A 27,043-nucleotide genomic window follows, 5' to 3' on the forward strand; every position below is an offset into this window, starting at 1 on the left:
CTCCCTCCCACTGGGCACACACTGGTTGAATCAACGTTGTTTCCACGTCATTTCAAGGAAATTACGTTGAACCAATGTGGATTAGACGTTGAATTGACATCTGTGCCCAGTGGGCTGTTGATATGCAAAGCATAACATGTACAGGGCTTGACACTTATTAGGCAAGGACACACACACAGCTGCTCTGCTATTTCATAACTCATAACCAGCACAAGGAATGCAAACTCAGCTAAAAGGAACTGCTCTACTCCACCTCGGATAATGGCCCTGATGTCAACCCCTTGTGACAGTATAGGATAGATGATAAATTAAACCGTCTTTGTCATCACTAGTTACAGATTACTGTCTCTCATCACTTGTGTGTGTGATCCTCTGTAACCGTGTTTTGTTTCAGGCCTGGCATTACGCATCAATCCATCTGCCTGTGGATCGCCCCTCCCCAAGCTGGGAGATGTTCGTCATGTGGCACATGGTGATTGGTCAGTCAACTCTGCCAGTAATAACACGTTTACCTTAGTCGAAACTGACAGCTCAATTATGTGCAGGGGTCTATTGTTGAAATAAATGGGTTTGATTTTCTTAGCTAATGTTATCGTTGTTGATGTTTTCCCTTCCCTTAGGAACCCAGCTATCACCACACTTAACTTGGTGAGCCCTGGCCTCTTTGCCATGGTGACTGTTTATGTCCTGGTCACCTCGGTAACGCCGCTCACAGCCTTCCTTCATCACACGGGCCTGGTCAGGACAAACGAAGACATGGACACCCACACCACACAGGTACTGAGAACGCTATTCAATCTAATCTGTTCACCAGGTAACTGGGGTTATAAATGCATTATATTCAATGTGATATACAGCTGAAGTCGGAAGTTTACATACACCTTAGCCAAATACATTTAAACTCAGTTTTTCACAATTCCTGACATTTAATCCCAGTAAAAATTCCCTGTCTTAGGTCAGTTAGGATCACCACTTTATTTTAAGAATGTGAAATGTCAGAATAATAATAGAGATAATTATTTATTTCAGCTTTTATTTCTTTCATCACATCCCAGTGGGTCAGAAGTTTACATACACTCAATTAGTATTTGGTAGCATTGCCTTTAAATTGTTTAACTTGGGCCAAATGTTTCAGGTAGCCTTCCACAAGCTTCCCACAATAAGTTGGGTGAATTTTGGCCCATTCTTCTTGACAGTTCTGGTGTAACTGAGTCAGGTTTTTAGGCCTCCTTGCCCGCACATGCTTTTTCAGTTCTGACCGCAAATTTTCTATAGGATTGAGTTCAGGGCTTTGTGATGGCCACTCCAATACCTTGACTTTGTTGTCCTTAAGCCATTTTGCCACAACTTTGGAAGTATGCTTGGGGTCATTGTCCATTTGCGACCAAGCTTTAACTTCCTGACTGATGTCTTGAGATGTTGCTTCAATATATCCACATCATTTTCCTACCTCATGATGCCATCTATTTTGTGAAGTGCACTAGTCCCTCCTGCAGCAAAGCACCCCCACAACATGATGCTGCCACCCACGTGCTTCACATTTGGGATGGTGTTCTTTGTCTTGCAAGCCTCCCACTTTTTCCTCCAAACATAACGATGGTCATTAGGGCCAAACAGTTCTATTTTTGTTTCATCAGACCAGAGGACATTTCTCCCCATGTGCAGTTGCACACCGTAGTCTGGCTTTTTTATGACGTTTTTCCTTGCTGAGCGGCCTTTCAGGTTATGTCGATATAGGACTCGTTTTACTGTGGAAATAGATACTTTTGTACCTGTTTCCTCCAGCATCTTCACAAGGTCCTTTACTGTTGTTCTGGGATTGATTTGCACTTTTCGCACCAAAGTACTTCATCTCTAGGAGACAGAACGCGTCTCCTTCCTGAGCGGTATTGCTCCCACGGATGAACCAGACTTGTGGAGATCTACAATTTCTTTCTAATGTCTTGGCTGATTTCTTTTGATTTTCCCATGATGTCAAGCAAAGAGGCACTGAGTTTGAAGGTAGGCCTTGAAATACATCCACAGGTACACCTCCAATTGACTCAAATTATGTCAATTAGCCTATCAGAAGCTTCTAAAACCATGACGTAATTTTCCAAGCTGTTTAAAGGCATAGTCAACTTCGTGTATGTAAACTTCTGACCCCTTGGAATTGTGATTTAGTGAAATTATCTGTCTGTAAACAATTGTTGAAAAAATTACTCGTCATGCACAAACTATAGTTTGCACAAACTATAGTTTGCCAACAAGACATTTGTGAAGTGGTTGAAATGTGAACTTTAATGACTCCAACCTAAGTGTATTTATACTTCCGACTTCAACTGTGTACGTGTGTGTATATATATATATATATAGAGTAAAGGAAAAGCAGCCAGCAAGTGCTCAGCATATGTGGGAACTCCTTCATGACTGCTGGAAAAGCATTCCTCATGAAGCTGATTGAGAGAATGCCAAGAGTGTGCTAAGCAGTCATCAAGGCAAAGTGTGGATACTTTTGAAGAATCTAAAATATTAAATATATTTTGATTTGTTTTAACACTTTTTTGGTTACTACATGATTCCATATGTGTTATTTCATAGTTTTGATGTCTTCACTATTATTTTACAATGTAGAAAATAGTAAAAATAAAGAAAAACCTTTGAATGAGTAGGTGTGTCCAAACTTTTTACTGGCAATATATATATATATATATATACTACCATTCAAAAGTTTGGGGTCACTTAGAAATCTCCTTGTTTTTGAAAGAAAAGCACATTTTTTGTTCATTAAAATAACATCAAATTGATCACAAATATAGTGTAGACATTGTTTATTTTGTAAATGACTATTGTAGCTGGAAACGGCTGATTTAAAAAAAAATGGAATACCTACATTTATCAGCAACCATCACTCCTGTGTTCCAATGGCACGTTGTGTTAGCTAGTCCAAGTTTACCATTTTAAAAAGCTAATTGATCATTAGAAAACCCTTTTGCAATTCTGTTAGCACAGCTGAAAGCTGCTGTCCTGATTAAAGAAGCAATACAACTGGCTTCTTTAGACTAATTGAGTATCTGGAGCATCAGCATTTGTGGGTTCAATTACAGGCTCAAAATGGCCAGAAACAAAGACCTTCTTCTGAAATGTGTCAGTCTATTCTTGTTCTGAGAAATTAAGGCTATTCCATGCGAGAAACTGTAGATCTCGTACAACACTGTGTGCTACTCCCTTCACAGAACAGCGCAAACTGGCTCTAACCAGAATAGAAAGAGGAGTGGGAGGCCCCGGTGCACAAGAGGACAAGTACATTAGTGTCTAGTTTCAGAAACAGACACCTCACAAGTCCTCAACTGGCAGCTTCATTAAATAGTACTGGCAAAACACCGATCTCAACGTCAACAGGGAAGAGGCGACTCCAGGATGCTGGCCTTCTAGGCAGAGTTGGAAAGAAAAAGCCATATGTCAGACTGGCCAATAAAAATAAAAGATTAAGATGGGTAAAAGAACACAGACAGAGGAACTCTACCTAGAGGAACTCTACCTAGAAGGCCAGCATTCCGGAGACTGGTGTTTTGCAGGTACTATTTAATGTACACCTATGTATATATTCCATTAAAAATCTGCCTTTTCCTGCTACAATGGTAATTTACAATGTCTACACTGTATTTCTGATCAATTTAATGTTAATGATCAAAAAATTAGCTTTTCTTTAAAAAACAAGGGCATTTTGTAAGTGACCCCAAACATTTGAACGGTAGTGTTTGTGTAGGGCTATATTCAATAAAATAGGGTATATATATATATATATATAACCTATTTTATTGAATGTAGCCCTGAGTTCTTGATATAGCTGGACCTACAGTAAACAGTACAGATCTTGAGCTATGCCTCTTAGAAAACTCTTGTTTCTCCAGAATGTTTGCCCTGCGTATTTTCTCCATGTGATGTTGATTAGGCTGTTACAGCTGTGTAGTGGAGGGTTGTGTGGTAGCTGGCTAAGTGCGTTCCTAGCATATTGCTCGTAAATGAACTTAGGGCTTTAAATTCACACTGTGCTGCAAACAGGCCAAGTGGATACACTCTGACTGCACATGCAGTATAATGGTTAGATTGGATATATAGCTTTAAGGGAACATAACGTTTTTGCAATTTATTTTCTCCAGTTATTTCTTAAAGTTACATTCAGGCCAAGTGTTGTTTTTGTGCTTCTTTAGTCGTAAGCATGCTAAAATATTGGAGGATGTGCAAACACACACACACATACACAAAACTATTGCCAAAACGGTCTCTCCCTGGCAGAAACACAGTAAACCGTAGTGTTCCTTTCCAATAACCCAACTTTCCACTCTGTTATTCCAATCAACTATCGACTCTTATCCAATCTCATATCTCTTCTGACTAGTTAACCTCTCGTTGACATCTCCTACGTGTCTCTGTAACTCGCACTAGCTGAGTCACCAGATGACCAAAACCATGCCAAATATCTGGAGCTCTGAACATCCCGATCCTACTGCCATTATGATGTTGTTGTCTCCGGAGACTTCCAGTCCCCTTTAAAAGGCCCTATTAATAGTGTTCAGTGTGTGTTTGTTCGTGTATGCGGGTAATTCTACAACTATGGGAACTTCTATGTCCTCAGGGTCAATTTGAGGGATTTTATTTAAAAAATATATTGTTTTTATTCTTTATATGTGAAATTCACACTACAATCACCCCATATATTTTTCAACGCCTCTCTATCAAGTATTTTAGCTACTTTTCAGATGCATTTTATACCTCAATTTCACTGTTTTGCCCTTGTCCCTGACCCAGGCTTTTGAGCTTCTACTATGTTTTTCTATGAGAAAACATGAATAATTACACATTATGTCAATTAAATAAAATCTATTTCAATATTTATTGTGAGTATGCCCTTTATATTGTTATTTACACATAATATACCTGTCCTTTGGTAGTGGTGTCCTTTTCACCACTGAGGGCAAATTCCTCATTAACCCATTTCATCCCGAATTTTTCCCAGACATGAAAATATCCAAATCAAGTGTCATTAGTAACCCTTTGAGGTAATCAATCATTATTTTTTGAAATGTTAATGGAAAAGTAGGTGAAAAAGTGTGTTTTATGGTCAGTCACAATTGTGACCGGTGGGATAATGTTACGTATACTGAAATAACATATTTCTCATATGCAGTTATCAAAGTTCTTATAAATCCCCACCCAGTTATTAACACCTTTAAAACTCTGTCACTAGCAGTCCCCAGCATTGCCACTAGAATGTCCCGTCACATTCTAGTGTGACTATTTTACACATCAAAAACCCTTATACAACACGATATGAATACTGAGAGCAAAGACAAAAAGACAACAACCATCAACGTATTTCAACATTGTTACTTTAGTGCAACATGTACTGAAACATTAATATTGTAAATTCATTGTAACATTTGAACTTGTACTTCAGTGCAATATTCATTGTAACATTGTTATTGACATTTTAGTGCAACATTCACTAACAACTGTATAGCAGTCGTGTGATTCATTCCCACTGAACATAAAGGTAACATGTAGGATAGAGGTAGCCTGTAGAATATGCATTCAAGTAGAGACCTACACTGAACAAAATATAATTGTATATATATAGTGGGGCAAAAAAGTATTTAGTCAGCCACCAATTGTGCAAGTTCTCCCACTTAAAAAGATGAGAGAGGCCTGTAATATTCAAAATCCAGAAAATCACATTGTATGATTTTTAATGAATTTATTTGCAAATTTTGGTGAAAAATCTAGATAAATATTGCTTGTGTAGAGAATATTTTTTTTATTGTCAGTCATTTCCAAACAGGCTACAATTTCTTTAATTTGTGGTGGAATTTTAAATTTTCAAATATATTTGATGTATTTAGTGTAAACCATATGCTAGTTATAATACTGGCCAAAGCATGCTAAGCAGTCAAATCTTTCTCCAAAAACAGCAGAAGCGTAATTTCCATCACAACCTTACCTGTGATGGAAATGACAGGAAGTGGTGGAAATGACAAATCCATTATGTTATTACTTTTTACTTTAGGCTTATTTAATCATGTTTTATATTGCTTTAGTCTAGAAAATGCTCCAGGGTGTGCACTATTGGAAAACTTAAGTAGTATCTTTGTTTTTAGAAGATGCCACATAAAACAGCACAGAGGTCACAGACATAGAAACAAAATAAAAAAAATGATCAAATGATCCTATACAACACCAGGAACATCTGCAAAAAGACAGGGAGAGATACTGGAAGAAAAAAAGAGAAGGGAGAAGTGATATCTATCTCTGAGCCTACAATGGAAGAGATGGCAATTGAAATGCAACCAACGGAATAGAAGACAGACTTTAAAGAGAACAGTTGCAATGGAGACATACCTATCAGGCACCTTAGTCGCCAGATGACTTACAGCCAGAACATATTTGCCCCTAACTTACCTGCCCTGATGCACGCCCTGATACCCCTTCCTCATCATGTGCAACAGGAATGAGAAGTCTAATACTTGCTGAAAGGAAAAAGGTTGGAAGAGGTCGCTCAAAAACAAATGTCAAACCTGATAAAGCATAACGGAAAACTGAGATATACTAAAAAAGGTATGATCAACTGATGAAGAAAATGGATAAAGATTCCCTAAAGACAAAGATAAAACAGAAAATGAAGGGAACTCCGAAGAACTTGAGAAGGATTTTATTGTTTCAAAATGCCATCATTGCAGAGTTAAAGCAAAAGTATTTAAAAAAAATGCACAGTGCCAAGGACAAACAAGTGGCCTCAAAAATGCTCAGAGGCAACATCCTGAGAAAGTATGGCCTGGTCAAAGCTGCAAACAGAGAATTTGGATTTGTTTAGAGGCAACAGTCCGGGATAGGGACACATGTCTCTGCAAAACCCACGCCAACCTCCAGATCCCTCTCACATTCTGAAATTGCATTTTTGTCCCCTCCAGTTTTATTTAAATGTATATTTAAATGTAATACAAAATGAGGCAACGGTGTGCTTTAGGACCATGCAGACACCTCTGAGGGGGCATATCCCTCTCACATTCTGAAATTGCATTTTTGTCCCCTCCAGTTTTATTTAAATGTAATACAAAATGAGGCAACGGTGTGCTTTAGGACCATGCAGACACCTCTGAGCGGTCGGTTAGGCTGTTTGGAGTGTTCATCCGACAGGATAAAACAAATTATTATAATTATTTCCCTCCCACTTCTAAAACCAAAGTTGTACCACTGAGATAACTACCTGCGTAAATACACCAGTGAAATCCAGGCAGTTCACTTTGGTGATTCTCACATGCAGGTGACCCTCCACACCTGTGTTGGACATACCACAAATGATACCGTTTCACTTTGCTCACTGAGCACTTCTATGCGGATGACCCCTCTGCAATCTGGGCTCATCTCTCAAAAACACTGGCCTACTTCCTTGAGCTCTGCCCACTTTAGGAATCTTACTTTTTCTTAAATGAATTAAAGGTTCTACAATGGTTGTTGTTCAAAGTGTTTGCAATAAAATATTTTCATAATATTTTCATAAGTTGTTCTTTTTACGTAGATATCATTTCCACCACACCCATATTTTTAGGTAAATTAATATATTGTGTATAATTTACATTGATTGATTTGTTTTAGATAGGGAAATCATATGGTTGTTATCATCATCTCACAAAAAGGTTGGTTGGAAATTACACTATTTTTTTATGATAAATAAATATTTTCAGCTGTCACAAAGGCAAGTTTATACATTCAGGCATTGTGTTGAATTATTAATTTTAGGAAAACCTTAAAAAGCACTTAAAATAATATGCAATGCAAGTTAATGTACAAATGTATAAGGAATGTGTTACAATTATTTTTATATGTTATTTAATTTTCAAACTAAATGGATGTTTAATGATGTGATGGAAATGACATTTGTTTACGGCTGTCTGAGAAAAATTACGAACATATATAAATTCCTGAATAATACAATCGCAGCCATTATCAGATATTATTTCTAAACAAATCAAAGACAATTATAATACTGTTAAAATGGTGTTCCAATACATTTTAATTTCTGAAAGCTTGCCGGGCCAAAGTGCACGAAGTTGCAAAATCACCGATGCGCATGCATGTGTTGCTGTGGACTAGCCAAACACGCCACATGCTTCGGATTTGAGTACAGTAATGCCTGATTCCTAACCCTGTCCAACCGTCACTCACTGGCACCTTATTGGGATTATCTCAAATGAAATCTGTCTCTGTCAGATTAAATGTAATCTAACTAGATTAGATCTATTAGATGTAATATTGATGGGACTGAGAGTGTGGTTGGAGTTTTCATCTGTCATATCAAAACTGGGGTTGTGGATTAGCGAATGTGGACTATTACTGCCACCTGTTGGAACAGAGTATCAAGTGTTTATTTTGCCGCAGCAGTGCGTAGCATGTGATCAATTCCTTTTAAATATGACATGGAATCTCTCCATACGAGAGCGAATCAGTTATTTATTTGACTGATACTGAGGTGTTATAATTAAATTGGACTCTATCCAACTCTGCTGGGTACAGACTTGAACTTCTTCAGACTTTGTTTTTTAACACTGACAACTTTTCTCTCTTTATCCTCCCCCCCTCTTTCTCTTTCCCATTTTCTCTGTCTTTCTGTCTTTTAAAAAAAAATTTACTCTCGCTTTCTCCTCTTCTCAGCTCAAGCCCTTTCTTCTACAGCAGCTGGGTCCTGATGCATCCCATGAGGCCTTGGACCATGTGAAGGAGGTCATAGGTCAGGTGTTGAGGGTGGCAGCATTGACCAATGAGGAGCCTAGCTCTCGGCACAGGTTAGCCACCCTCGGATCAACCTCACAACTGTTAAATTATTCATCTTTGTACATTGTTCTGATTTGTCACTATTCTATGTGACTGTTTCTCCTGTAGGTTGTGTCTCCTGTGTTTCCAGCTGATGACATTCACTCTTCAGTTCAGTGGTTCCCTTCTGCCTATCATAGTGAAGGTAAGAGGGGGTTATTACTTGATCGGCACATTACTACTGTAGCCGGTCTCTACTGATGCTGTTTTAGAGTACTCACTAGGTGGTGCCATAAGACTGTGAGATTGCAACATTCAAAGATGTCAACATGCACTATATATCCAAAGGTATGTGGACACCCCTTCAAATGAGTGGATTTAGCTATTTCAGCCACATCCGTTGCTGACAGATGTATAAAATTGAGCACGCAGCCATGCTATCTCCATAGACAAACATTTGCAGTTGAATGGCCTGAGGAGCTCAGTGACTTTCAACATGGCACCGTCATAGGATGCCACATTTCCAACAATTCAGTTTGTCACATTTCTGCCCTGCTAGAGCTGCCCTGGTCCACTGTATGTGCTGTTATTGTAGAAGTGGAAACTTCTAGGAGCAAAAATGGCTCAGCCGCGAAGTGGTAGGCCACACAACTTCACAGAACGGGACTGCCGAGTGGTGAAGCGCATAGCGCGTAAAAAAACGTCTGCCCTCGTTTGCATCACAACTGAGTTCCAAACTGCCACTGGAAGCAACGTCAGCACAATAACTGTTCGTTGGGAGCTTCATTAATTATTTTTACCTGGCCGAGCACCCGCACACAAGCCTAAGTTTACCATGCGGAATGCCAAGCGTCGGCTGGGTGGTGTAAAGCGCGCCGCCAGTGGACTCTGGAGCAGTGGAAACGCGTTCTCTGGAGTGATGAATGATGCTTCACCATCTGGCAGTCCGACAGACTAATCTGAGTTTGGTGGATGGCAGGAGAACGCTACATGCCCCAATGCATAGTGCCAACTGTAAAGTTTGGTGGAGGAGGAATAATGGTCTGGGGCTGTTTTTCATGGTTCGTGCTAGGCCCCTTAGTTCCAGTGACGTGAAATCTTAATACTACAATATACAATGACATTCTAGATGATTCTGGGATTCCAACTTGGCAACAGTTTGGGGAAGGCCCTTTCCTGTTTCAGCATGACAATGTGCACAAAGCGATATACATACAGAAATGGTTTGTTGAGATCGGTATGAAAGAACTTGACTGGCCTGCACAGAGCCCTGACCTCAACCCCATCGAACGCCTTTGGTATGAATTGGAACGCAGACTGCTAGCCAGACCTAATCGCCCAACATCAGTGCCCGACCTCACTAGACCTCTTGTAGCTGAATGGAAGCAATGTACCACATCTAGTGGAAAGCCTTCCCAGAAGAGTGGAGGATGTTATAGCAGCAAAGGGAGGACCAACTAGATATTAATGCCCATGATTTTGGAATGAGACGTTCGACAAGCAGGTGTCCACATACGTTTGGTCATGTAGTGTAACTTCCGAGTTGAGCAGAGAAGAGAGAGTCAGTATTTTAGCTGTTGTGCTGCATACATGTGGGTTGCATACAAACACACATGTGCACTCACACACGCACATACCCATTATGCACACTACTGAGTGATACAACTAGTCACAGTTATAAAACAGCTATAAAAAGTTATAAAATTGGTTTGACCCAGAGATGCCTTCCCCTTTTTCCAGATTCCAAACATGGTATCCATTGGTTCCACTCCTATAAACCGAGCCACTAATAAACATGATGATGTTTCCTTCTGTAGGCTGTATAGCCTGTTCCATGTACTCATTTTAGGGAAACCAACATGTCTCTTAAGGTTCAATGTGACCAATTCCTTCCTTGAATTCCCCTCATTGCTTACACGTCTCCAATATGTTCAGACCTCTAAGTGTGAGTCAGGGTAGAGGGAAGGGAGCAGGGCATTGTGTTTGCGACCCATTCATACGTTTCCAAAGGTATTAAGATAACTCATATATCCACTAGGTGGCAGAACATGCTTACTCTCAGTACAGTCCCTTAATGAAAGCCATTGCTAAAAGTTTCCCATAATCCCTGTCTGAAAGGCTGAGACTGACCTGCACTTTGATGGGCTGAGGGACCCAGGGTTTGACGGACAGATCACAAAAGAGTTCATCCTGGAAGATGCTCTTCTCTTCCTGCTCCCAGCACACAATGGACAGGCCAGACGGAAGAGCCCTTCACACACCGAGACAGACGATGGACAGAGGGTACTAAACAACTGTGTTTTAACTTAATAAATCACTCAATATATGAGGGCAATGACGATGGACTCTTTTTAACATGACAATTTCAGAGGGAAATTTGTATGGGTATCATAATTCCACTGACCTTCACAATTTCTTTTGTATGTTTCTGGTAGTATGGTGGCTGTGGGGGGACATACGGTCTCTGTCTACCAGAACACCAGACTCATCTCCTCCTGCAGTTCCTCCGTCAGCTGAGGACACCAGGGCCATTTGAACTGGTAAACCTCTATTCTACATTACTCTCTGTTAAAGTGCATTCGGAAAGTATTCCGACCCCTTGCCTTTTTCCACATTTTTGTTACGTTACAACCTAATCAATCTACACACAATATACCATAATGACAATGCAAAAACAGGTTTTTAGAAATTTTTGCAAATGTATTAAAAATAAAAACTGAAATAGCACATTTACGTAAGTATTCAGGCCCCTTACTCAGTACTTTGTTGAAGCACCTTTGGCAGCGATGACAGCCTTGAGTCTTATTGGGCATGATGCTACAAGCTTGGCACACCTGTATTTGGGTATTTTCTCGCATTTTTCTCTGCAGATCCACTCAAGCTCTGTCAGGTTGGATGGGGAGCGTCACTGCACAGCTATTTTCAGGTCTCTCCAGAGATGTTCGATCGGGTTCAAATCCGGACTCTGGCTGGGCCACTCAAGGACATTCAGAAACATGTCCCGAAGCCGCTCCTGCGTTGTCTTGGCTGTGTGCTTAGGGTCGTTGTTCTGTTGGAAGGTAAACCTTCTCCCCATTCTGAGGTCCTGAGCGCTCTGGAGCAGGTTTTCATCAAGGTTCTCTCTGTACTTTGATCCATTCATCTTTCCCTCGATCCTGACTAGTCTCGCAGTCCCTGCCTCGGATAAACTTCCCCACAGCATGATGCTGCCACCACCATGCTTCATTGTAGGGATTGTATTGGCCAGGTGATGAGCGATACCTGGTTTTCTCCAGATGTAACGCTTGACATTCAGGCCAAAGAGTTGAATCTTGGTTTTATCACATCAGAGAATCCTGTTCCTCATGGTCTGAGAATCCTCTAGGTGCCTTTGGGCAAACTCCAAGTGGGCTGTCATGTGCGTTTAACTGAGGAGTGGCTTCCGTATGGCCACTTTACAATAAAGGCTTGATTGGTGGAGTGCTACAGAGATGGTTGCCCTTCTGGAAGGTTGTCCCATCTCCACATAAGAACTCTGGAGTTCTGTCAGAGTGACCATCGGGTTCTTGGTCACCTCACTGACCAAGTCCCTTCTCCCCTGATTGCTCAGTTTGGCCGGGTGGCCAGCTCTAGGAAGAGTCTTGGTGGTTCCAAACTTCTTCTATTTAAGAATGATAGAGACCACTGTGTTCTTGGGGACCTTCAATGCTGCACATTTTTGGTACCCTTCCCCAGATCTGTGCCTCGACACAATCCTGTCTCGTAGCTCTACGGACAATTCCTTCGACCTCATGGTTTTCTTTTTTTGCTCTGACATGCGCTGTCAACTGTGGGACCTTACATAGACAGGTGTGTGCCTTTACAAATCATGTCCAATCAATAGAATTTACCACAGGTGGACTCCAATCAAGTTGTAGAAACATCTCTAGGATGATCAATTGAAACAGGATGCACCTGAGCTCAATTTCGAGTCTCATAGAAAAGGGTTTGAATACTTATGTTAATAAGGTATTTCTGTTTTTTATGTATAAGACATAATACACATAAATAAACATTTCTAAAAACATGTTTTCGCTTTGTCATTATGGGGTATTCTATATAGATTTAGGAGGTACAAAAAATATTTAATCCATTTTGGAATAAGCTTGTAATGTAACAAAATGTGGATAAGGGGAAGGGGTCTGAATACTTACAAATGCACTGTATAGAGTATAACCAGATTAATTCTGAAGCATAACGTAATCAATGTTACAGAACACTTGCAGTGATTCCAGATTGTAATCATGTTATTTAGAGTGTCTGTATTTCCAGTAATTGAAAACTTGTCTATATCCAGCTTTATCCCGCAGCTTCTCCGCAGCGCTCTCCTATCCAAGACTTTCTCTTTCGATCGTTCCCTAGAGCGGAGGAGTCTGGGAGTAGGCTGCATTTCTCAGCATTGTTGGACAGAGTCTGTTCTCATTATACAGAGCAAAGGAACCAGACTTACAGGTGAGCACACACACACACACACACACACACACACACACACACACACACACACACACACGTCAATCAGTTCACATGAGGTTCTGTTACCTTGCTCAATCCCCTTGGTGTTGTTTTACTCTCCATATATTTGGAAAGGATAGACCAAACAAAAAAAACAGACAACTGACTGGTCTTGGGGGGAATAAACTTGGCTGAATTTAAGGATGGTTTTCGTTCCTCAACCTCTCCTAAGCATCCCTTCATTAAGCCCCTGGCACATGTGCGTTAGTCTGGCTGTAGCATGAGAGAGGAGCTTCAGGCCCAATCCACTCAAACTGGAACAGAATTAGGTTAAATCCCTTCTTGGCTGGGTACTGGCTCCACTGGCGGGCCCCATCTGGCCTCCCATCCTTCCCAGGGCTATGGCACGGAGCTGGGCTGCTGGCACTCAGAACACAGCCTCCCTCTGCCCTTGGGCTGGTCTGACTTCTGGGGCTGAGCACGGAGCTAGGAGCATGTAGCACACTCACGGGCAGGGAAGCAGGCGGAATGATGAGGATGATGGGAGGAAAGAGAGGGAGGTAGTGGCAGAATGGGGATGGTAAGGGGTAGAGGAAGGGTTGGTGATGGAAGAGTTTGGAAGAGGAGTGGAAGGGGAACAGGGTGCTGGATGTGGGAAGTGGAGGAAACTGGTGTGGAGGAGAAGAAAAGGGAGAGTTTATCAGGCTAGAGAAAAAGGAGAGAGTATCTGGAGAACAGCCAGTATAGTTTACTTTGATTGGGTGAGAGTTATAACAAGTGCTGATAAACACCTCTGGACCTCTTGTAGGCTAGGAACCAATTGGAATGTTGACGCTGGCCAGGAAAGTGTGTGTGTTTGATCACCATATGTGTGTTTTTACTATATCCATATTTATGAATTGATGCAGTTGGTTTGTGTGAGACTGTAAATGTGATTGAGAGACTTATAAAAAGGTCAGTTTATTAGAGGGCTTAAAGTCTGTCATCGCTCTTTGGTTTTCTTTTATCGCAGGGACAATCCTCAGAATGACTGAGTGGATGTTCCCTGTTCCAATGGATTTTTTTTCCTTCTAAATAATGACAGTCTTCCATGTTTCTCATAGGACCAATGAAGCAGAAACACAGACCGGGTGGGACCAACACTCAGGCTCCCAGGACCTCCCTGGAGACAAAGGTGAGGCGCTGCTCAGGTGTCGGCTAATTGGCTGGCTCTGGAGCACCTCACCAACAGGATGCATAGAAATGCATTGGAATTTGAATGCTGTATACAGTGCCTTGCGAAAGTATTCGGCCCCCTTGAACTTTGCGACCTTTTGCCACATTTCAGGCTTCAAACATAAAGATATAAAACTGTATTTTTTTGTGAAGAATCAACAACAAGTGGGACACAATCATGAAGTGGAACGACATTTATTGGATATTTCAAACTTTTTTAACAAATCAAAAACTGAAAAATTGGGCGTGCAAAATTATTCAGCCCCTTTACTTTCAGTGCAGCAAACTCTCTCCAGAAGTTCAGTGAGGATCTCTGAATGATCCAATGTTGACCTAAATGACTAATGATGATAAATACAATCCACCTGTGTGTAATCAAGTCTCCGTATAAATGCACCTGTACTGTGATAGTCTCAGAGGTCCGTCAAAAGCGCAGAGAGCATCATGAAGAACAAGGAACACACCAGGCAGGTGCGAGATACTGTTGTGAAGAAGTTTAAAGCCGGATTTGGATACAAAAAGATTTCCCAAGCTTTAAACATCCCAAGGAGCACTGTGCAAGCGATAATATTGAAATGGAAGGAGTATCAGACCACTGCAAATCTACCAAGACCTGGCCGTCCCTCTAAACTTTCAGCTCAAACAAGGAGAAGACTGATCAGAGATGCAGCCAAGAGGCCCATGATCACTCTGGATGAACTGCAGAGATCTACAGCTGAGGTGGGAGACTCTGTCCATAGGACAACAATCAGTCGTATATTGCACAAATCTGGCCTTTATGGAAGAGTGGCAAGAAGAAAGCCATTTCTTAAAGATATCCATAAAAAGTGTCGTTTAAAGTTTGCCACAAGCCATCTGGGAGACACACCAAACATGTGGAAGAAGGTGCTCTGGTCAGATGAAACCAAAATTGAACTTTTTGGCAACAATGCAAAACGTTATGTTTGGCGTAAAAGCAACACAGCTCATCACCCTGAACACACCATGCCCACTGTCAAACATGGTGATGGCAGCATCATGGTTTGGGCCTGCTTTTCTTCAGCAGGGACAGGGAAGATGGTTAAAATTGATGGGAAGATGGATGGAGCCAAATACAGGACCATTCTGGAAGAAGACCTGATGGAGTCTGCAAAAGACCTGAGACTGGGACGGAGATTTGTCTTCCAACAAGACAATGATCCAAAACATAAAGCAAAATCTACAATGGAATGGTTCAAAAATAAACATATCCAGGTGTTAGAATGGCCAAGTCAACGTCCAGACCTGAATCCAATCGAGAATCTGTGGAAAGAACTGAAAACTGCTGTTCACAAATGCTCTCCATCCAACCTCACTGAGCTCGAGCTGTTTTGCAATGAGGAATGGGAAAAAATTTCAGTCTCTCGATGTGCAAAACTGATAGAGACATACCCCAAGCGACTTACAGCTGTAATCGCAGCAAAAGGTGGCGCTACAAAGTATTAACTTAAGGGGGCTGAATAATTTTGCACGCCCAATTTTTCAGTTTTTGATTTGTTAAAAAAGTTTGAAATATCTAATAAATGTCGTTCCACTTCATGATTGTGTCCCACTTGTTGTTGATTCTTCACAAAAAAATACAGTTTTATATCTTTATGTTTGAAGCCTGAAATGTGGCAAAAGGTTGCAAAGTTCAAGGGGGCCGAATACTTTCGCAAGGCACTGTATCTCAATGGTTTGAAGTGTGACGCTCTGAATTCACCAGAGCTCCACACTGGGAAGCTTACGTGTCTTTTTGTAGGGCAAAACTGTTTGTGGAAGGTACAACACCGAGCACAGACCCTCTAGCTCACTCAACATTGTCGATATTCGTCTAGTTTCCTTATAAGCCTATTTGTCAGGGAAACTGTGGAGCCTGCTATATAGCCTATTTCTGTTTGAGTCTTTTATTAAAGAATGTGAAACAATGTTTATGTTTGGTCCTTGCCATTACATAATGCATAGCTTTTCTATGGCCTAAAATAAATGGCCTAAAATAAATGTGTTCATATGAGCAGAATGTTGTAGGTTATAGCATACCTAATTTTGATCAGTTATAAAAAATAATAATTAAAATTTAATACAGAAAAAATGTACCTCGTAAAAGGCCGACATTTCAATAAAAAAAATACTGGATGGATGGCTATGATAGTCCAAGTCTTTCTTATGCAAATAATCCAAATATTTTGCTTTAAATTATCTTGCACTGCTACCCTCATTATTCATTATTCTCAGAGGAGCAGAACAAGCAATGGAACCCGAATGTATTCTCTATGTGTGGAAAAATATCCAGGCGCATGAAAGCTACACCAACAGACTGGAACGACAGACCGCAAATAAATCATTCTGGAAGTGCACGGAATATGATGCTTTCGAATGCCGAGGTCGCATGACGGTGTTAACTCCAAGTTAAACGAACGATTTTCATACATATGACGCCTTTACAGTAACCGGTCGATCACAACAATTGATAACCTTTCAGACAATAAAAAAAAAAGCATCTCTACCTTTTCAGACAGTCAAATTCTGCTCAGGCATAGAATGTTCGGTATTGTTTCCCTGACAACGATAAACGTTGCTGATTGATGTGCTGTTTCTTGTTGTTTTTATGGTATGGTAGATGTGTTTTTAGTACTTTTTAGGAGTGAGTGGTCTGCGCGCAGGCAGCAGACAGGCAGGCTGCTCACAGGTAGCTCGAGATCATTTGATTGACAGTTTTGGTTGCCCTAGTGATGGACTTTAGCCCCGCTTCAGAAGCGGCATTCCTTTACGGACAGGTTAAATACCCGTTCAGAGAAGGTTTCGTGGCGGCATTTAAAAAGCCATAGTGTACCCTTTCAGACAAACAAATGCTGTAGCACTTTATATACCCATATTAACGAATTTATGTAGACCTAGGCTACAATATTCTGCCCATATGAACAACATTTATTTTAGGCCACAGCAATATTTTAGCCATGCACGATTTAATGAAAAGCAGTAAACATACACCTCATGAACACAATCATGCAATAGTTAACATACACAACATTGTTTCACATTCTTTAATAACTGACTCATAAACACAATCATGCAATAGGCTACAGCTGGGTTCACAGCTTCCCTGGGAAACTCGATGTATTGTAGCCTCACGCGGACGAAAGAGCAGAGGAGTTGGCTTCTGTTGCAGTGTTCAAGGTAAAATATTAGCGTTGTGGCGGTGCTTCGGGCAGGGGGGGGTGGGTAGGTGGCTCTACTGTGCCCACTGCATCTGCAAACTGCTTGAGGTTGGCACACACCAGAGTCAATTGCCTCCAGAGGAAGAGAGCATTCTCTGGGCTTGTGCTCAACACGTGTGGACCTTGTTATTAACATTCCTCCCATTACATAGTGTGTGTGTTTGTGTGAATGTCTTTATCCTTAATCCCTTTGAATGGACACACACACACTGAGCATGCATGTTTTAGATAACCATCTTTGTTCTTTGATGCTCCTTCTGATGGTTAAATGGGTAACAGTATTCTGAATATGAAAAATACAGAGGCACACGGCGTGATGTATGCGAGCCTTTTTATCTGTATTATAATCCATTCTTTCTCTCTCTCCCTGTGGTGTGTATCAGAGAGGTGTGTGGACCCCCACCTCAGACAACTGTACACAGATCCCCCTCTGACCCTCAGCCCCCCCTTCAGTCCCTGGGTGAAGGACTACCGTGCTGAGGTCCCCTTTGACGTGGTGACCCTACGCCTCCGCCCTGAGCCCATCAGCCCAGCCTGTCACATACACCTGGATGAGCACAGAGGACCTAGGTGAGACCCTCCCAGCCATGACCTTTCACCCTGTGAGTCACACGCTGGGCTTTCAAATGTAGCTGGGTCACATTCAGTGAGATGGTAGGTGTTAGCACTCATGGAGTTAGGTCTTCAAGAAGCCCTTTCATAGGTTAAATGGATCTTGTCCTATATTGCTTACACCTGCCCAGTCTTCAGGTCTATAATATAAGTGAGTTATAACATCTGAATTCTGGGAATGTGGGAATATGTGTTTTCAGTCCAGTGTTTTGGTCAGGGGATGTTTCTGAGTTTTACTCTGTGTGATTGTAGAACTCTGTTTCTTATGTCCGTAGCTTTGATCTCAGCAGCCAATCCCTGATTAGCACCCATTAGACTCAGTAGCACTGGGGTCAGAGGATTGACCTCTGACAGACAAACAGAAAGACACACACACGTAAGACGGCCACACACATACAGCGCTAAACGTGACATTTAGGAATTATTCTATAACCTGCCCTCTCTCTCACCATCCTGTATGTGTGTTTTCATGTCTCCGCTCTGTGTGTGTGTGTGTGTGTGTGTGTGTGTGTGTTTGTGCTTATGTGTGTTTCATCTCCCTGGACTTCTCTGGACCTTGTTTCTGAGAAGCTCTGCCTCTGTTTTTCCACAGAACAGCAAACTACCCGGTCGGCCTGGGAAACAGCATAATCAACATCCTAGTGACGGACGAGTCGCTCACCACAGAGCTCGAGCCTGTTGTCATGACAATATACACTTTGCACATGTACCGCGAGAGCCGTCCCAGCCTGCCCATGTTTGGGGAGCATGTGATGTGTGGCTTCGTGCAGGTACGTGGTGCGGGCATGGTGTTTCTACACGCTTGTAACTCACTACCATACACTCACAGATGGACAAGCACTGTCAGAGACCTGGGCCTGTATTCACAAGGTCTCAAGAGTAGGAGTGCTGATAGAGGATCAGTGTTTAGTTTTAGATTATAATGAATAACTGTATATGGATAGGGGGCACCTGATCCTAGATCAGCACTTTAATATGTGTAAAACAAGGTCAAAATGTATGGTTAGTGGGACTTCATGTTCCCCATCAAGTTAACTAAGAGTGACTTGCTGTCTGGGGTTCACTGACTTTACTGGAGGACCACGTCAGAGGAACACAAAATACAATTTCCCTAATCTCTTACCATATTCAAATGAGACGCACTATTGACTTTTACAGAGCCATGATTTCAATTCCCAGAGCATGGGAAGTGTTTCCTTCTATGAGCGATGTTGGTCTGGCACCCAACACAAGTTTCATAGCATGTAAACAAAGGAAAATCAATTCATTCGGTTGAGAAGGAACAGTACGGTTCCTTCGTTTTTACAGCATTTGTCATGTCGGCGGTTGGGTTTCTCCGAGGGAGCCTTCGCGGTGAGTCTGTGTAAAGTTTAGTGTCGGTTACGGCCGCGAATGGCGTCGAGAGGCAGTGGAGCAGCAGCAGTGTCGAGATACAGTTGGTTGATATTTCGAAGCCGGTATTTTCCAGATTACCGTTGGAATGTGGAGGAGCGGGGTTGGCGGGGGCCATAAAGGGATTGAGAGGGTCTGATGTTCCCATGAGTTCCTGTGTCATGGGCTATATTTGAGCTTTCACACCCCAGTAAGAGTTTGGTTTGGGATGTGGTCCAGGACGCTCTGTCCCTCCCTCACCTGACCCCCCCCCCCTTCACTCTTCTCCAAACCTCCCACCCTATCTCCTGATGCATCTTGGGTATGAGGGTGGCGATGGGGCAGTGTCCCGGGGCGGGGCAGGGTTGATGGAGAGGACCCTTAGCTGACCAATCAATGCAGGGATTTGAGCCGTTAAGAGGAGGAGCATTTCTGGACATTACAGTGATAGAAACAGTTGGGGACAGTGAGGTAAGTTAAGTCAATTATTTATATTCAGTATCACTCCATCAAGGGAAATATAGTATTCTTTTTCTCAGTGATATCGACATAGATTTTAGGATGTTGTGTATCCCTGGAAATAATCCGAATTCATGTAAACATTACAGTTTTGAAAACATAGCTTGTCCCCACATCTGGTCTCTTGGCACAACTTATGGGGTAAATTAAGCCTCCTATACATTTCTGTACTGAATTAAATATTACCACTACATTTTTAAAACCATGTCTATCTTTATTTCCCAAACACAATTCATCACAATCACTTTGTCTTTGAATCATTTTAAGCATCTTTTGACACACCTAACAAATACTTTGTACTTAAAAAAAACACTTAACAGACCAGGCCCTGGTGTTACCTCATCCCAGTTATAATGCCTACCATTACGCCTGGGAAGAAAATACTTACATTTGCTCAACTTGCCATTGGCTCAACCATTAGCTCAACTGACCCCATGGTCATTGGCTCAACTTACCCCAAGGCAAACATTTGGACTATATTAGCCCACACAGCTAAAAGGATGCACTTTCATGCTAGGTTTAGGACCTCATATTGAAGCTTATAGAGACCCCAACTGATGTATAGGGAAATCTATAAATGATCTACTTCGGTTTAAATACAAGTGTCATGGAACTTCTAACACAATAAATTCATTTGACTTGGTGGAAATCTGTTTTCTTTGGACCTAACTTGCTTACCTCTTTTTCCATGTGTGTTTTTTTTCTTCATACTCCATGAAATGATGCCCTCTTCCTAAATATTTGGTCAAATTATACATTTTGTGTATGGTTTCCTAGAAACAAGGGTGGCTCAACTTACCCCTTTGGCTCAATTTACTCCACTCTTCCCTATGAATCTTCAAACATGCATGCACACCTACACACACGGGAAACCACTTCTGAGCCTCATATGGACACACACATTCTATATAAATACACACACACACACACACACACACACACACACACACACACACACACACACACACACACACACACACACACACACACACACACACACACACACACACACACACACACACACACACACACACACACACACACACACACACACACACACACATAACAGCCCCTGATGATTTTCTCTTGCTGGTAGTGTGAGGGCTGTGGTTATTGGGAAGAGCTGACTGTCTCCCAAATGGTTATTGTGGTCACCAAGCGGTCCTCACATCCCAGCAGGCATAAACCATCCTCTCCCATAGAACATGTGGTCCTGTTTTTAGTCAGAAGCGAACGAGAGAAAAGAGGAAAAACAGACTGAATCCTTGACAAATTGTTCACACAGCACAGCCACCAATGATTTCCTGGTGCTATTTGCTATCACACTGGATTATAAACTCAGCAGAAAAAGAAACGTCCTCACTGTCAACTGTGTTTATTTTCAGCAAACTTAACATGTGTAAATATTTGTATGTACATAACAAGATTCAACAACTGAGACATGAACTGAACAAATTCCACAGACATGTGACTAACAGAAATTGAATAATGTGTCCCTAAACAATGGGGGGTCAAATCAGAAGTAACAGTCAGTATTGGGTGTGGCCACCAGCTGCGTTGAGTACTGCAGTGCACCAGATTTGCCAGTTCTTGCTGTGAGATGTTTCCCCACTCTTCCACCAAGGCACCTGCAAGTTCCCGGAAAATTCTGGGGGGAATGGCTCTAGCCCTCACCCTCCGATCCAACAGGTCCCAGACGTACTCAATGGGATTGAGATCCGGGCTCTTCGCTGGCCATGGCAGAACACTGACATTCCTGTCTTGCAGGAAAACATGCACAGAACCAGCAGTATGGCTGGTGGCATTGTCATGCTGGAGGGTCATGTCAGGATGAGCCTGCAGGAAGGGTATCACATGAGGGAGGAGGATGTCTTTCCTGTAACACACAACATTGAGATTGCCTGCAATGACACCAAGCTCAGTCCGATGATGCTGTGACACACTGCTCCAGACCATGACAGACCCTCCCGCTCACAGAGTACAGGCCTCGGTGTAACGCTCATTCCTTCGACGATAAACGCTACTCCGACAAATGGGCACAAAACTGTGACTTGTCAGTGAAGAGCACTTTTTGCAGTCCTGTCTGGTCCAGCGACTGTGGGTTTGTGCCCATAGGCAACGTTGTTGCCGGTGATGTCTGGTGAGGACCTGCCTTACAACAGGCCTGCAAGCCCTCAGTCCAGCCTCTCTCAGCCTATTGCGGACAGTCTGAGCACTGATGGAGGGATTGTGCGTTTCTGGTGTAACTCGGGCAGTTGTTGTTGCCATCCTGTACCCGTCCCCCAGGTGTGATGTTCGGATGTACAGATCCTGTGCAGGTGATGTTACACATGATCTGCCACAGCGAGGACAATCAGCTGTCTGTCCTGTCTCCCTGTAGCGCTGCCTTAGGCATCTCACAGGACGGACATTGCAATTTATTGCCCTGGCCACATCTGCAGTCCTCATGGCTCCTTGCAGCATGCCAAAGGCACGTTCACACAGATGAGCAGGGACCCCAGGCTTCTTTCTTTTGGAGTTTTTCAAAGTCAGTAGAAAGGCCTCTTTAGTGTCCAAAGTTTTCATAACTGTGACCTTAATTGCCTACCGTCTGTAAGCTTAGTGTCTTAACGACCGTTCCACAGGTGCATGTTCATTAATTATGGTTCATTAAACAAGCATGGGAAACAGTATTTAAACCCTTTACAATGAAGATCTGTGAAGTTATTTGGACTTTTACAAATTATCTTTGAAAGACAGGGTCCTGAAAAAGGGACATTTCTTTTTTTGCTGAGTTTAGTAAGTGTATGTTGTGTAGTAAGCTGTTAGGAGCCTGTGTGCCTAACTCTAATAATTTGCTCCCTTTTCCCCTCATAACTTAGCCTACTATTCTGACTTGCTGGTGCACATTTAGTCTATAGCCTGTTTTAGAAAAATTACATAATTTAATATTGTAAGAGCTTTCATTGTCTGCTTATATGCCCCCTTTATTTATTCTACGGTTCTGACTTGGTGTACAGGGAGAATACTGATAATACTGTAAGAACGGCCCATGTTCTGAATTCTATCACTGTACATTTGATAAAGTATAGAATTTATCCCTTTGCAATTGTGTGTGTGGCTGGTATGCCAACTTTGTGTCCTTGGTGTTGGGAGTGTTGCTACGGTTGTCCTCCCTATGCCTCCTCAGGGTCACTACAAGGTGTCTGGGTCTGGGAAAACACACTGTCTGAACTGCCCTACATTGTCCACTGTACCTCATTCTAACTCATTGACCATACCCCACCACAGCTGGTACACTCACTTAAACACACATGCACTCACTCACACAGCTGGTCACCCCTTCGGTGGGTGGGTGGGGGGTTACAGGTGTTTTACTCGTCTTGGGAACAAGGTCGTTGTGGAGGAATAGACACACACCCTTCATCCTTTTATCTCAGTGCAAGGTGATACTGCTGTGTGTAGGCGTATGATGGGTTGGAGTCACAGGGTTGTGTGTGTGTGTGTGCGTGTGCGTGTGCGTGCGTGCGTGCGTGTGTGCGTGCGCGCGTCAAGAGCATTCCATTCGCCCAGACACCCAGTCCAAACTCGGCCTCTAGCACGTCTGAGAGTAACCACTCCTGGTGGATCAAATGGACTAATAGGATGGTGGTTGTGATTCCCTTTAGGCAAAGTCAAAAAAGGTTACATTAATTACAATGATGATGATTATTATTATATCTAATGTGGATATTACAGTCACCTCTGAAATTATTGGCACCATTGATACAAATGAGCGTAAAAGACTATGTATAAAATAATAATACAAATCCTGAGCTATTTTGAATGCTTTTTTAGCAAATCATATTTTTGTCTTCTAAAAAAGAAAATTATTGGCACCCCTGTTTTCAATGCTTTATGCACCCTCCCCTTGTGAGGATAACTGCACTGAGACTTTTTCTAAAATGTTTATGAAACACATTGGGAAGGATCTTGGACCATTCCTTGATATTCTTTGTCTGCGTGTATGGACTGCCCTCGTCAATTCAAACCACAGACTTTCAATGGGGTTCAAGTCTGGACACTGAGATCGCTATTGTAAATAGTTGAATTTGTGGTTAATTAAGCATTTCTTTGTGGATTTTGATGTGTGCTTGGGGTCATGGTCTTGCTGGAAGATCCACTTACGGCCAAGTTTCAGCCTCCTGGCAGAGGCAACCAGGTTCTTTGCAAAAATGTCCTGGTACTTGGTAGAGTTCATGATGCTATTGACCTTAACAAGGGCCCCAGGACCAGTGGAAGCAAAATATCCCCATAACATCAAAGATGCACCACCATATTTTACAGTAGGTATGAGGCTATTTTCTGCTATGCGTCACCATTGGTTTCTGTGGGCAAAGACCTCTATTTTCTTCTCATCTGACCATAGCACCTGGTTCCAATCCAAGTGCCAATGCCATTTAGCAAACTCAAGTCTAATTGTGGATTTGGATACTTGGTGACCCCAAGATGTGAGCAACCAAGTCTTCCTCACTGTGCATGGGGACAAGATACACTTCATTTACCAGGGTAGTTTGCCACTGTTCCAGTGGTTTTAAGCATATTCATTATTGTCCTAATAGTGGTAAGTAAATAAATAGCTATTTTTGTACCCTGATTTATGGTGATGGATGACAACTGCATTTTATTTGTGTGTTACCTCATTTTTATACCCCAGTGAAACAGGAAGCCATGGAAGGCCACAATACAGTTCCTTAAACTGAGATTAATTTTTTTTAAATGTAAATGTTATTGCAGATTTTGTTTTCTTTTATTTCTAACAATCTTTAGGAATTTGTTTTGACAATCTGTTTTATTTTATTACTTTTTAAACAAAATATCTTACTCTGAGCAATTGGATTAGTCAAAAATAATATACTTTTAACATTTTGTGTGTTAAAAGTGTTTTTTTTTAGCATTCAATATTGCTCAGTATTTGTATGATTTATTTAATACATTGTTTTTTTGCTCGTCTTTATCAAGAGTGCCAATCATTTTGGAGGGGACTGTAATATCCACATTAGATACAGTATATTAAAAAACACTTTTTAATGAAGTTTGTGGAAATGTGAAATGAATGTAGGAGAATATAACTCATTATATCTGGTAAAAGATAATACAAAGAAAAAATAATGTGTTTATTTGTGTTTTTTTTGTACCATCATATTTGAAATGTAAGAGAAAGGCCATAATGTATTATTCCAGCCCAGATGCAATTTAGATTTTGGCCACTAGATGGCAACAGTGCATGTGCAAAGTTTTAGACTGATCCAATGAACCATTGCATTTCTGTTCAAACTTTTGTGTCAAGACTGCCCAAATGTACCTAATTGGTTTATAAATCATTTTTTAAGTTCCTAACTGTGCACTCTTCTCAAACAATAGCATGGTATTATTTCACTGTAATGGCTACTGTAAATTGGACATTGCAGTTAGATTAACAAGAATTTAAGCTTTCTGCCAGTATCAGATATGTCTATGTCCTGGGAAATGTACTTGTTACTTACAACCTCATGCTAATCGCATTAGCCTATGTTAGCTCAACCGTCCCGTGGGGGACCCACCGATCCTGTAGAGGTTTTAATTAATCATCATCATTGTAATTAATGTAATCTGTTTTGACTCAGAGCCTAAAGGGAATCCCAACCACCATCCTATTCCTCTATCTCATCCATCAGCCAGGGTTACTATCAGATGTGCTAGAGGCTGATTTGGGACCGGTTGTATGGACGAATGGAATGCTGCTGACACACATCCAACCTTGTGACCCCAACCCATCATACTCCTACACCCAGCTGTATCATCTTGCACTGGGATAAAAGGAGGACGAATGATGTGGGTCAACATGTGTGCCATTTAAAAAATATATATATTTATCAAGGGTGCCAATAATTTAGGAGGTGACTGTATATGAATGGAAGGTGAGCTACAGTAAGTTCCCTCTCTCTGTCCTGTAGGACACCCCATTTGGATAGAGGTTCAGAGGCTCCTAGAACCCCTTCCTCCCTGTATCCCCTCTCTTCATCCCTCCACTCCTCTCATCCTCATGTGATGGAGTCTTCTCAGCATCCTGCCTGGGCAGACCGTTTGATCTGTCTGTGTGACTTAAGACCTCTGTCTATCTGTGTTATGAGGATTTGATTTGCCTCACCATATGAACAAATACGGCTAGTAACTCAGCCTACACTCACTCACTCACTCACTCACTCACTCACTCACTCACTCACTCACTCACAACTCGACATACTTCTGCTCTTGGTTCCCTGTACCAAAAGGCTGCTACAAGCTCATGCTATGCCAGAGGGACTTTGGCAAGCGATACCACCCCCCCACCCCCCTTGATGTACAGTCTGAAATAATTATATTTCCACAGCATTTGATGGGCATTCTTGGTGCATGAATGTGACAGGCAGACATAACCAAATTGCAGAGCCTGTCTAGCACAGCAAATTGTTTTTCAAAGTTTGATCTGAAACACAACTTTTCATTGCTCCTCCTGATCCTGATCTGCTTGGCTTAGCGAGAATTAATTTAATTGCCATTTTAGAAGTGAAAGAATCGAATTGTCATCTACACGCACGCACGTATGCACGCATGTACAAACACACACACACACACACACACACACACACACACACACACACACACACACACACACACACACAAACACACACACACTGTGTGAGATTGTGGCAGAGTATAGATAGGAAGACTTGGGCCAGTCCGGGTGGTCTGGGGTATAACAACGCTAGAGGCTTAATGCTTTCCTTCTGTTCTGAAGTCAGTGTGAGAAACTCCCAGAGACTGGAGTCTCTACAAACCATGAGCGTGCTCTCACAGCTCTGTGCTTCACCACA

General features: G+C 41.9%; 1 protein-coding gene across 1 annotated transcript in view; it reads left to right on the top strand.

The window, feature by feature from the left end:
• The window catches only part of LOC139378654 (cadherin-like and PC-esterase domain-containing protein 1), a 70,265-nt gene that overhangs the window by 20,460 nt on the left and 22,762 nt on the right, over positions 1 to 27,043 (top strand). The window contains exons 5-14 of the mRNA XM_071121026.1: positions 395 to 479; positions 621 to 777; positions 8,689 to 8,819; positions 8,917 to 8,992; positions 10,906 to 11,070; positions 11,223 to 11,327; positions 13,103 to 13,257; positions 14,361 to 14,431; positions 18,071 to 18,257; positions 18,892 to 19,069. Of these exons, the coding sequence (XP_070977127.1) occupies positions 395 to 479; positions 621 to 777; positions 8,689 to 8,819; positions 8,917 to 8,992; positions 10,906 to 11,070; positions 11,223 to 11,327; positions 13,103 to 13,257; positions 14,361 to 14,431; positions 18,071 to 18,257; positions 18,892 to 19,069 (1,310 nt within the window). The remainder of the gene's footprint in view (positions 1 to 394; positions 480 to 620; positions 778 to 8,688; positions 8,820 to 8,916; positions 8,993 to 10,905; positions 11,071 to 11,222; positions 11,328 to 13,102; positions 13,258 to 14,360; positions 14,432 to 18,070; positions 18,258 to 18,891; positions 19,070 to 27,043) is intronic.

This window comes from Oncorhynchus clarkii, chromosome 21, assembly GCF_045791955.1.
Source record: "Oncorhynchus clarkii lewisi isolate Uvic-CL-2024 chromosome 21, UVic_Ocla_1.0, whole genome shotgun sequence".
NCBI classification, from domain to species: Eukaryota; Metazoa; Chordata; class Actinopteri; order Salmoniformes; family Salmonidae; genus Oncorhynchus; species Oncorhynchus clarkii.